Source organism: Malaclemys terrapin, chromosome 3, assembly GCF_027887155.1.
Source record: "Malaclemys terrapin pileata isolate rMalTer1 chromosome 3, rMalTer1.hap1, whole genome shotgun sequence".
Classification (NCBI taxonomy): domain Eukaryota; kingdom Metazoa; phylum Chordata; order Testudines; family Emydidae; genus Malaclemys; species Malaclemys terrapin.
This window is the reverse complement of record NC_071507.1, coordinates 42,804,895-42,818,000: the sequence shown is the minus strand read 5'-3', so window position 1 is coordinate 42,818,000 and position 13,106 is coordinate 42,804,895. Positions and strand designations below refer to the sequence as shown.

Here is a 13,106-nt window from a genome sequence, read left to right as displayed (position 1 = left end):
CCGTCAACTCCGCTACCGCCTCTTGCTCCAGTGGAGTTCCAGAGTCGACGGGGAGTGCGTTCGGGGATCGACATATCGCGTCTTAACGAGACGTGATATATCGATCCCCGATAAATCGATCGCTACCCGCCGATACGGCGGGTAGTCTGGACATACCCTAAGAAGCCAAAAAGCAACAAAATTAAATTGGAGGAGAGGAGGAAACGATCTGAGACTGGGATAGTCAATACTTTTTTTAAAAAAATGGAAAAATTACAGAAAAATAAAAGTTTTGCAATAACTAGCTGTTCACAAAAGTGGCTTATGGATGAAAAAAGTTTGCTGTCATATATTTACTCTGTTAAAAATAACAATAAGTTGATTTGTCTTAGGAAACACAGTCTCTCCTGTGATGCACAAGTTGCCATGGTTAATATATATTTTTGTCCAGCAGCAGCACAAATAGACATGTAAACCTCAGCTGGAGTGTGAGCTGGCTCTTGCCTTGAGCCTATGATAACCTGCCCACTCTTCCTCCTGAGAAATAGTTCCTTCTTTGTTCCACATATATATTTTGCACCTTATATCTAGGAACATCCCTTACTTGGTGTGACCGGAGTCCCAGCGGGGGCCAGCTATAGGCACTCAATTAGGGTGAACTGCAAAGAATGAGGCAGACAGTCCCCATAAAGCTGGTGGATATTCCAATACTTAGATTTACCAAACCAGCATAAAACAGCTTCTTTATCACCTTACCTGTTACTCAGAACTCCAAACAACACAGTTCCCTTAAAGTGATCCAGCCTCAGGCCTCCATGTCAAATATGATGAAAATTTCTGTAAATCTTATTTCATCATATAAAAGAAAAGGTTCTACCACTCCCAAAGGATTGGACACATTATCTCCCAGGTTATTGAATATTACAGATCTTACCCAAATACACGCTACAGCTAATTCTTATTAACTAAACTAAAATGTATTTAAAAACAACAGCGTGAGTATGGTTAAAAGATCAATATACTTACAGACATGAGTTCAGTCCACTGAGGTTCAGATTCATAGCATAGATGGTGAGCTTTGTAGTTGCAGAGAGTTCTTTCCAAAATAGTTCATAGGTTATAGCCGGGGTCGGCAACCTTTCAGAAGTGGTGTGCCGAGTCTTCATTTATTCACTCTCATTTAAGGTTTCGCGTGCCAGTAACACATTTTAATGTTTTTAGAAGGTCTCTTTCTATAGGTCTATATTATATAACTAAACTATTGTTGTATATAAAGTAAACAAGGTTTTAAAAATGTTTAAGAAGCTTCATTTAAACTTAAATTAAAATGCAGAGTCCCCGGGACTGGTGGCCAGGACCCGGCACTGTGAGTGCCACTGAAAATCAGCTCGCGTGCCACCTTTGGCACGCGTGCCATAGGTTGCCTACCCCTGGGTTATAGCAATGTCCAAATCTCATATTCAGGGTGTACCAGCATAACTAGGACCTCAGTCGTGCAACTCAAACTTCCCCCAATGAAGCCCAAGCAGAGCTGAGATGGCAGAATCAGGACCCCAGGATCTTTTATACAATTTCATGTCTTTTGACAAGTTGGAATTCAGAAGGTGTTCAGCAGGACTTTGAAGGAGGTCCATCACCGGTACTTAGCTATAGAATTAACATAAGGCCATATGCTTGTTCCTTCACCCTTCCCAGGACATTTCAAAGAGAGATGAATACTGAGATATCCCGGGTTCACAATTCATTTAAATTCTAGGATGTTCTTTTGATCTCTGAGCTATCAGAATCCAGCACAGAATCCAGCACAGGACTGTTGGTTACATTGTCCACACTACTCGTACATATGTAAATACACAAAAACACAAATATTATCTCCCCACATGTCTTTTGAGGGTTATTTATTTTGCAGGATGTTTAACCCTTTCTAGCCATGCATCACACTTGGCAATTCCTTTTGCTGCATTTATGTGCCCCTAATGTGGTGACATTTTAATGGGCAGAGTCAAGTGGCTAAATCTACATTCACATTTTGTTTAAAAAGAACGAAACCTCAGAGAAATTATTTCAATCTTTTTTTAAACGGCAGTGAAACAGGCTTTGGGGTTGTTTGTGTTCATTGAAACATGCTCCTATTCAAATGCTGTAGACTTCTGTTGTTCATGAAAACACAGAAGTGAAACTGACCATCCCAGTCTTGTTGGCCACGCTGTCCAACAGATAGTCAGGATGGTGAAAATTAATTTGATTTAGAAAATGATTTCAGTTGTACTAATCTGAGTTCTGAGTACTAACACAAGAATGTATCATCAAATTCATTCCTGTGGAGTGAAAGATCTCTTGAGGGCACTTTTCCTACATGCTGAGGCTACTTCATTGGTGTTGAAAAGACCTCATTTTTGGATAGTTCCATCTCTGGAAGTTTCTGACTATAAGGGAGGGAATAAAGTAAATCCATTTGCTAGCTGGACCTAGCAAAGAGCCAAGAACACAGCCTAAGGGCACTGCTTAAAAGCAACACTTTGCCAATGTGCCAGCAACATTGTCTCTGTCAATTAACATCTTTACATATTAACCCGTAAGCATCGCCCCTTCCCCCACTTGTTCAGTCCCTGCATCTGAGTCGGTCGGCCTATTATTTTAAACGGTAAAAGCATGTGCAGCTTACATGCATCCTGAACACTCATGTCAGTATGGGTTGATGGAATCAGACTCTCTCAGTCCAACTGGGAGTGTTCAGGGGTTCTCTGTGCCTCCGATAGTCAAAGTCCATAAGGGCTTTGTTTATTGCATTAAGGAACTGTTCCAAAGTCATTGAAGTCAGTGGGAGATCTTCCATTGACTGCAATGGGCTTTGGATCAGAGACTATAGGCTCAGTCTTGGCAGGTGCTCAGGACTTTGAACTCCCATTAGCTTTCATTGGAGCTGAGTGCACTCAGCGCCAGGCAGCACTGGGCAATGCTCAGATATGTTTACTGTGCTACCATAGGAAGTGAAGCACATTGAGATGTTTGGCTGTGTAAAACTAGTGTTAAAACACGCATTCAGTGCCATTCACCAGTACAATCGTGCTTCACGATGATATTCTTGCACAGTAGAGGCCAAACAGTTAGAATTTACACAAGGATTTACTTCATCCCATGTGGAAAAGTCCTTTGGAATACAAGGGAATGATAATCTTGCCGTAGGATTTTAAATGAAACTATCCAATGCTATTGCAGAGATGTAATTTCCTAGTACATTCCATAGGATGGTTCAAAAAACCTATAGAAAGAACTTCATTCTTCAGGTTTTTAGGACAATTCCTGCAGCATCAGATTTCATTTCTATAGAAACCTATGGCTTTCATCACTATTAAATTCTATAGAAGAATCTACAATGCTTTACAAGCATCATATAGTTTTGGTTTTATTAAATATATGCAGTTCTCAGCATTAAACAGTTATGGCTGTCTGTTCATGGGTGTAATCCACTAGCATTTAACTAGAACTAGAATATAGATGCTACCAGTATGAGAGTCGGGTGAGTGGAACTACATGCTCTCCAGGTGCAGGTGGGAACACAGCCTAGTGGTTAGACCACATGACTGGGAGTCAGGAGTCATGGGCTCTACACCTAGTTCTGCCACTGATTCACTGTGTGACCTTAGGTAAGTCACTCTGCTTCTCAGTGCCTCAGCTTTCCTACCTCTCAAATGAAATAATACTGTCTCTCTAGCCGCCAGTATTGTAGTGAGGCTAAATTCATTAGTGCCTGTAAACTGCTCTGAGAGCCTCCCTGAAAAGGTACCATAGGAGCATTATTATTATAAATACACTCTGATTTGCAGCACAGACCAGTGCTGTACCAAATTGGTACTGGACTAACAACTGTCTTATCATACGTTATGAGCTGATGAAATACCCCCAAATTAAAGTGCTCAAACCCATTCCCAATGGGAATTGAATTTCTATATCGAACTCTGGACTAATGCTCAGCTTTTTAAAAATTAAAGTTGGCCATTGCTTGTACTTTTTCAGATTCCGGCAACTTATTGCTGAATACGAGCCAGAGGTACAAGAAGTAGCCCGGCTCTTCCGCTCTGTCCTGCAGGAAGCCACTGAGAAAATCAAAGAGGAAGACGAGGCCAAGAAGCTTGCGAGGCAGTGGAACACAAAACACAAAACCAGCCTGTCTCTAATGACATTTAAATCCCGGACCAGGATTTCCCCATTCAGCAGCAACATCAAAACCATTTCAGAGGACGTGGAGCGAGGCACTGAGCCAACCAGAAGAGTATGGAGTATGCCGGAGTTTAGGAGTGCCAAGGATTACTGACTCGATTAATAACCAGAATGAGATTTGAGAGAGAGCTGGTTTGGTTTTTAGAATGAGTTAACCATTATCTAGCCATGTGTTATTTCACTTGCATCCCAGTTCGCTCTCTTTCTGTCCGCCTCTGTCTGTCTCTCTCTTGGGAGCTGTGGCTATAGTGACAGATGGTGATGCACATAGTCTCTGTCACCTAGCATGTTAGCTTTGGCTATAATTTAGTGGTTTACAATAAGTTGATGGTCAATGGTCATTTCTTATTTCAGTTTTATTGTTTCTGCTCATTGGAGAATAGTTTGGTGCATGGTGCATTACCACCACCCTCCCAGCCTTCTACTTGGGTGTCTGCAAACACAGTGCACTCAACCACGTGAGACTTGTAGCCCCATTGTGTTAAATGGGATTCCTCATGTGAACATGCAGCAGTGAGGCTTGCAGGATCTGACCCACCAAATCAGGGTCCCTGATTGAGCTATTTGAGACAGACATTAAATTCTATTCATGTATGTGCTATAGAGAAGCCTCTTAACTCAACACTGATTCCAGCGTATTTCCACTCAGTGTGATTGTAAAATAATCTGTCTCTTCATGCAAAATCGATGACAAACTTCCTAGAATGAGGGTCACATTTTCAATAGCAGCCGATTTTTGCATAGAATTGTGGATGCTCAGTTTTATGCATGCAGACTTTTTTGCATGTGCAGGTCAGTCAGATGTCGAACTACCAGCTTTGCAGACACATGCTGTCTGCATGCACAAACATGGACTCCGGCACATGTAGATACTGCACGCATACAAGGCTGTGTGTGCACATTTGAGGCTCCATTAAAATCCCCCGAGTCCCTCTTAATTTTCATTTTTGTTGCAAGGAGAGATTAGGTTATAAACCCAAGTATTAAAACCCAACTGGATCAAAACTGTCTCATATTGAGATACCCAGGCAATTCCAGTAAGTGCTACAGCTCATATTCCATTTAATAAGTAGATGCATTGAAATGACTGGCAAGGTTGAGTCTGAAAGCAGATTACTGGAGTATATAACTAGGGGGCAGGAAATCAGTATTCACATATAGGGATTTTTCTATGTCCCAGAGTGTTAGAGGTCATTCCAACAAATTGCTGACGTGATTTATTTCCGCTGTAGGGAGAGAATGTAGGTTCGTTTCATAATCTTTTTGTCCTGGATATTAAGAAGAGAGCTTTTCTGGATATAACGGGTTGATGGCCAGTGAGGCAATAAATCTTTTCAAGGGGGAAAAAAAATCTCAGACTATAGCAAAAGAGAGGTTCTGAAATTGGCCCTTTGAAGATGCAGGAAAATGCCAATGGAGATTTCTGAGTGGGCCCAACCTGCCATCCTTTGGGAGAACTCCTAGTGGGAGGACTGGCTCTGCTGTCTGAAAAGTCTCTGATGCTGCATCGGTGCTAACGCTTAACATCTAGGGGCTCTTCAGCCAGTGGGAAAACTCCTACGGAAGGACATAAGGGAAAGAGGCTCCCTGCAAGCTTTGCCTAGGGCAGTTTGACCCAGATCAGCATGATGGAAGGCGGGTTTGCCCCACTCCCAGAACCTGCTCAGCACCAGATATTGGCTGGAGGTGAAGCTTATTCACACAAGGGCCCTGTGTCGCTGGACTCTCCGTTTGCCCTCCAGCCCACTCCCTGGCAGTGGGGTTTCCCACACTGGCACATGGCCCCAGAACTCCTTCTCTGGGGTGGGCAGCACCCTATGGGTACGCTGGAGAAGGTAATGCAGTCTCAGGCTATGTTCACTCAGGTAGCTTTACCATGACCCATGACAACGCTCATGCCCTTTGCTCAACCTCTCCCTGTACAAACACATACAGAACCACGGACTGCCTCCTGAGGACCCCCCTGGAGCACAGGGCAGGGAGGAAAACTGCCTCAGAAGCAGGATGGTTAGTGGAGTGGCCCTGTGTGCAGTGGCCCTTCCATGGATGAGTCCTGCGGAAACAATCCACCCATTAGCCTATTAGAAGGGCTACACCGAGCTATTGAGCAATTTTGGCTCACATTTACCATTGGCAAAAACAGGCCCAGCTTCAGCCAGGTCCATAGGGTCATGGCTGCATGCAGCAAGGGCACGTTTGGCCCTTTAGTCAAGCTTTAAAAGGAACAATTGAAGCAGAAACCTGAATTTTTCTTAGGGAATAATTTGTACTGAGATAACGTTAGTACCAGAATAGCTTGTTTTATTCATGGGGGAGGGGGCGTAGCTTGTTTCGTTCATGGGGGGGAGGGGTTAGCTTGTTTCGTTCATGGGGGTGGGGGGAGGTTACTATATTGGTACAAAGTGCAGCTTTGTTGGTAAAGTGGGTAAACCCTGTACTAGGAGAGCTTTGCTGGTGTAGTAGACTGGTATTCCTATACCGATAAAGTGCTCCTAGTGTGGACGTAGCTTCAGGTGGGAGGTGTGGGGGTGGAGTGGGCATGTGTGGATATTATAAAAAGCAGCTTTTGCTAGCTGTAGCGTGAGTTTCACGGGCTGTTTTTGGGCCACTCGTTCACGGGGCTAGGCTGGCCCGGTGCAATGCTAGGTCTGAATTCTGCAGCATAGAATTAGAACATTAATGGTGTGGCTGACTAGAAAGAGAGATGTTTTTGTGCCCTCGAACCATCTTTCATCGCTTCAGGAAACTCTTGTGCTCTCCCAGAGTTCTGACTATGACTTTGCCATGCTGTCTGTTGAGAGAGGGGGCAGCTAATCTGAAACCCGCCGCACTGGGTGCTGGAAGAGAGCAGTTTGGAGTGCATGGGTCACAGACCTTCTTCTCTCACAGGCACAGGGACAGCGTCAAATATGGCTGCAGTGTTCACTTGAGCACTAGGCAGAGGAAGTAAGGGGGAGAGGGGGGAGAGAAACACCTCAGCCAACCACCAATACTCCAAGGTGGAATGGGCAGCCCTCTTGGGACAATGGCCACCTTCCTGACTACTCTGCATGAACAGGGCCTGGCCTGCCAAACCCTTACTCACATGCCCAAAGCCACTGATGTTGCTCCCGCAGTGCTGTGGGCAGTCGGCAGAGTTCTCCTACATCAGCATGCCACATGCCCAAATCACAGGCTAAAAGCAGAGCTGGGGGAGGACAACAGAAACTAAGGCCAGGACTAAATCTTCAGCAGCTGCCCAAGTATGTGCTGGAATAGCTCTTACATCCGCTCTACGTGAACCACTCTGGGCTGAGTATTCTGGCTAGATGCCCACTTTTGCACAGTGCTGGAAATTCTGGTCTCTTATTAGATGCATGGTCCTCCTAGAGAGAGAGAGCACAAAGGCTCTGGCTGCATTAATGAAACTCAGGGCTTCCAAAAATGAGATCCAGTTTGAGCTGGGCTACTTCCACTCGGCGTCAGAGAGAGCAGAAAATCTGACAATCAGATCATTGGTTTGTGACTTGGTGTTCTCTGTGTGTAGTTACATGTGATAGTGCGTGTTTATTCGTTTGTTTTAGGATATAAATTTGGAGGACAGAATTAACTTGGTCTTAGCTCTCTGGTATGTGTGCACTCACTGCAGAGGGAACAAGAAAACCTAACAGAAAAGCACTAATCCAAACACTTAAAAAAACCTATGATCAACTTTTGTATGTATTAGCAAAACCACCTATTGTATTAAATGCTCTTGGATTGCATCCTATGGCACTGGAGTCATTTGTAGGCACTGGCATGTTCTGTATTGGCACCTTTAGTACTGGGTGTATCAATGCAATATGCGATGGATTTCTGAGCAAAGAGGGGCGTTGATATACAGCTGTTATTACAACACAGAACGTGTCTGCCATGCGCTCGTTCTCGTAGTAGGAAACTATATTAGTACCGACACCATCGGAGTACACTACAGACTTACATTAGCGGTAGTCCTCCCAGCACCCTTGAGAGACAGGACAGAAAGTTTCAGAGGCCTTGCTCAAACCCACAGCTGGAGTCCATGTCAGCCCTGTGGTTACAGCATAGGAGAACCTGGCTGCCAGGTCAATGTCAGGCCACTAGACCATTCCTTCTTTCTAACCAAGGTGTCTATTTCCCGGAGAAGGACACAACTCTTCCTTTTCAGCAGGACAAACACTCAGCTTACCTTTTGCAGAATTTTCTTTAGGCTTCCAGTTGAGCCTCTGATATCAACGGACTCTCAGATGCCAAAGTGTGGGAGAAAGTCCAATCACGGGGCAAGATCAACCATTTAGAGAGGAATGAATAAATGAAGTGCCAAATTCATCCCTGGCATGAATAATAAGCTTAGCCGACCATGGGGTTACAGCAGGGCTGGAGCTGGCCCATCAGACCACTTTCAGATGCCTCCTCTGCGTGTCTGAAGAGAGGCAGGACGAGGGGACCTGGGTGCGTGGCTGTTGTGCCCTGCTCCTGGCTCCCGTGAAGCCCATAGCAATCTCCCTTCTTGGCACCATCACAGTCACAGCTATAAAGAGCTCAGTTAGGACATGGCCAGCTTGTTTTAACTCAGAAACATCCAGCCGTGCCCCAAATTTCACAAACATTGCTCCTCCTAGTCCCACCCTGGAGGAGATTTGCTGTGCTGTGCTGGCTGGGGATGGGGGAACAGCCAAGTCAGCACATGGACCCATAAATGTTGCTTTTGCAGCATCCATACACCTATTTCTTCCACAAAATCATAGAGGGCCTGATTTTGGGCCATTGAAATGGACACACAATGTTTTCCACTGACACTAATGAGAGCTGGGGGTACCCGGCCCCACTGAAATTCAGGCAGCAATGCCCACAATACATCTGCAAGGTCATCTTCTTTGTAGAGCTGAGAGCTTTAACAGCAGTAGCTTGGAGCTGCTTGACTCTTGCATCTGACGAAGTGGGTTTTTTACCCACGAAAGCTTATGCCCAAATAAATCTGTTAGTCTTTAAGGTGCCACCGGACTCCTTGTAGTTTTTGTGGCTACAGACGAACACGGCTTCCCCCCGATACTTGACGCTCTTCTGTTTGTCACAATGTTGTACACAGGGAAATCGCGAATCAGAGTAGAGAGCTTATTTCACCTCTGTGTTTGGCACTGGGGTGACCGCTACTAGAATACTGGGTCCAGTTCTGGTGCCAACAATTCAAGAAGGCTGGTGCCAAATTGGAGAGGGTTCAGAGAAGAGACATGAGAGTGTTTAAAGAAGTAGACAACATGTCTTATAGTGCAAGGAGCTCGATGTATTTAGCATAACAAAGAGACGGTTAAGGGGTGACTTGATCACAGTCTGTAAGTACCTACATGGGGAACAAATATTTAACAATGGGCTCGGCAATGGAGCAGAGACCGCTATAACATGAGCCACTGGATGGCAGTTGAAGCTAGACAAATTTAGATCGGAAATAAGAAATAAGCTTTTAACTCAATACGAGCCAAGCAGCAAAACAGGGGAGGGAGGAATGTGACCCTGCATGACCCCCCCACACACACACGTTGCCTCTGCTTGAGGCGGGTTTCATTGACCATTTAAGGCCAAACTCAGCACCCCTTCGGGCACAGGAAGAGCTGCACAGCTGGGCAGGCCAGGATGTGCATAGAGCCAGTAGGCGACAGCAGATGCCCTTTGACGGGCATAGGGATTTTAGGCACGTCGGCTCGGTATAGTCCAAAAAGCCAGGGCTCTGTCAGTTGGTTCAATCACACTGTGAGCATCGCTTTACAAGAGGAGGCTGGGGAGGGGGAGAAACGAGTGTTCGGCAAAACATCGACTATTGCATGAGTTGGTTATTAGCAGCCATAAACAGTTTGGGGCTTTTCTCATCCTGGCCAATGGTGTCTGCTTCTGGCCCCCTGCTCCCGCCTCCCAAGGCCCTCTGCACATTTCATTGGCCGCCTCGTCTGTTATGCCTCCGCTCTTGCTGCTGCCCCTTCCTTCCCTTCCTCTTCTCTGCCCCCAACCTCAAGAATTTGTGTGTCCCCCACCCAGCCCCACAACAACTTCCCCTTCCCGTTTCTCGTCCAAAGCCCCCTCGTGATCCTAAACATCATGTGAGGCTACAAACAAAACTAGCAATTCAAAATAGAGCCAGAATCACCACGAGCCCCGCAGGACAAACCCAGCCAGCCACATGGTCTTATCCCTGCATGCCAGGCCCTCCCATCGTCTAGCAGCACTTGTCCAGGCTTTGTCTCTTCGGGCCAGGGACCAGGGCTTCCTGCCTGCAAAGTGCCATGCACGTTTATAGTGCTAACTAAGTCTAGAGAATGACTGAACAGTAACAGGCCCAAATCCAACGTGCCGTGCCTGTTCGCCACCCTTCCACACAAGCAGTGACCGGGGCAGCATGCAGCTGTTGAGATTTAAGGAGATAAAGAACTAGGATTAAACAACTGCCAAGGAGCTGACATTCTCTGAAGCTAAGTGGTTTACAGCTGTAACCCAGCATTTAAATCGTAACGAATCTGTTTCCAATCAGGTCTGTGTGTTAATTGGTGCACCTCAAAATGGGCGAGTGAGGAGCGGAAACTGATGGTTTTACTCTAACCTAGTGCTCATTAAAGTCGCTGCTGTGGTTGTATTGGCTCCTGGGCGCTAGCCTGTGTTGTTATTAACGTTGTAGTCGTGCTTAGAGCCCCCAACCAGAACCAGGGCGCCGATGTGCCATACAGCACTCAGTCAGGGCCCAGGCAGCCCAGCCAGGGGCAATGAATGCTTGGGCTGCCCCAGGAGCAGCCTGGGAAGCAGATAGTGACTCTGGGTGTCTCCTGGTTTTGCTTTGCTCCGCGTGCAATGGAAGGACCTGCAAAGCCCTGCCCAGTCCCAGCTACAGGTACAATGTGGAGTGGTAGCAGCCCTACAGAGCCTGCCATCCTCCTGGCACTGCTACCATGGCGTGGGTCGCTGGCACAAAGGAGCGCCTTACTTCCTTGTGTCGCCACTCGTAACTGGGCCACAATCTGGCCCATATATAGTAACAGATTGTAAACACGAAGGGCTGTCTCAGACCCCGCTCCCCTGAAGACTTGTGCACCTGGCTGATTTTGCACAAGGCGAGTGGTCCCTCTGAAGTCGTGCTGAACAAGTGTAAATATTTACAGGCTCAGGGGCCTCAATAAGGACAGCGATGGCACGGGAGGGGGCTCTAGAGTAAGCAGTGGAGCAGGTGATGATTTATGAAAGTGGTGTGACTCAACTTTATAAATTAATGAATTGTGGAGCTCTCTCCTTTCTCCCCCCTTATAACACTCTAGTTAATACAAGGGGCACCTCCATAGTTTGGTCGCAATTACATTTCAGCTCTTCCAAATAATCTAATCTTGCGCAGTGACTGGCATAGCAGAGGGATGGGAGAAAACGTGAACGTGCTTTTCTGCCCCATGCAGCTAATCCTGGAGAGTATTACTTCATCTCTGTATCCCAGATGTGCATAGAGGCCAGGTCAGGGCCCCAGTGCACTGGTCCCTGCCCCCAAAGAGATCACCCTCTAAAGGTGCCAGTCTGTTGCTTGCTCCTCAATAGTGGAAGTCTGCCCAAAGAAATGGCTGAGCTCCCTGCTAAGATCACTGGTCCTGCTGTAATCCTGGAGTGTAGCATGCTGGAGTGACAGGATCCTTGCCAATGACTGAAAGCCAGGCTGGCTGTCACTCCTTCTACGCAATTCTAGCTACAACCCTTTGATCTCACTGAAGTGCCTGTTGCTGCTACATGTGCTCATTGGCCTATGTCTGTGCTAGGAAAATCTGCGTGTGGTTATATTTGTGGTACCAGTGATGGAAGCTGTAGTGCAGGCCTGGGCCATCTCTAGCACAGGTTTGATCACACACGTCTTGCTTTTCCACTACCAAACGATGCATCAAGCAGACAAAGGCTGCCATTTTAGTTTATGAATCATTCACTGGTCCAGCTCTGCATTAAATTGAGATGTGATACTGTTTCCCCTGCTACGTGCTATTTAGCCAGTTCTCATGTAGAAATGGCAGCAGAAGCCTGAAATGGTTTGTTAAACAGATGGTGAACAGCAAAGTCCAGATCTCCAAAAAAGCTCAGCCCCCAGTACTGAGCCCTTTTTGAAAATCTAGCCACTCCATTTGGGTGCCTAAATAGGAACTGAACTCTTTTGAAAATCTGGCCCTTCATATTCCCTTCTATCTTCAGGCGGCCCTGAAGATAGAGCTTAGCTGTTTATTATGCTGCAGCTGTATTCTAGTTAAAAACAGGGATTTTGAAACCAATATTGGGTTCTAACTCTGCCCTCCGTTATCAGAGGTAGCCCACAGGGCTCTGGTCTCACTAGTACAACCAAAAGTGGGGAAATAACAACAAATTGGGTTAAAATCACAAGAAGTCATTAGAAAAGGTGCACAAATAAGCAACATGTGCTCAAGTCTTTGCAGGATCAGGGCCTTGTAGTCAAATTGCAGGGGTTGTTCAGTTTCATAACAAGAAAGAAAAAAACTCACTTGCAAGTCTTAAAACATTCCCTAAGTGTCAAATGGACAATGATGCCCTCTGCCGGGGCACTTCAGAACTGTCACCAACGGAAACAACAGTATCTTTGAAAATTAACTATTGGCAGCAAATTTTCATTTTTAAAAAAGTACAGATTCTTTTGCCCTCAAATAATGCATGGTCGGTTAATTTAAGCATTGTGCATCTGTAATGTTGATTCTGCATTAAGAAATATTTTACACACTGCAAAGTAATGTCTTCCCAAACAAAACAAAAAATGTTTAAAGTCTGAAAGTACGTTTCATTATAGTCATAGTAACACCCACATCCCCTCCCACCTCAAAAAATTATTTTACAAAAAATCTACCCCTTTTAAATATTTGGGTCATTTTACAAGTATAGATTGAGCAAGAATA

At 45.6% G+C, this 13,106-nt stretch overlaps 1 protein-coding gene across 2 annotated transcripts in view; it reads left to right on the top strand.

Annotated features, from left to right (window-relative positions):
• The window catches only part of RD3 (RD3 regulator of GUCY2D), a 34,119-nt gene extending 27,626 nt beyond the window's left edge, over positions 1–6,493 (top strand). For both annotated transcript variants that reach the window (XM_054023308.1, XM_054023309.1), the window contains exon 3: positions 3,997–6,493. In XM_054023308.1, coding sequence (XP_053879283.1) covers positions 3,997–4,294 — 298 coding nt within the window. In that variant the 3' untranslated portion in view covers positions 4,295–6,493. The remainder of the gene's footprint in view (positions 1–3,996) is intronic.
• Positions 6,494–13,106: the final 6,613 nt, after the last annotated feature.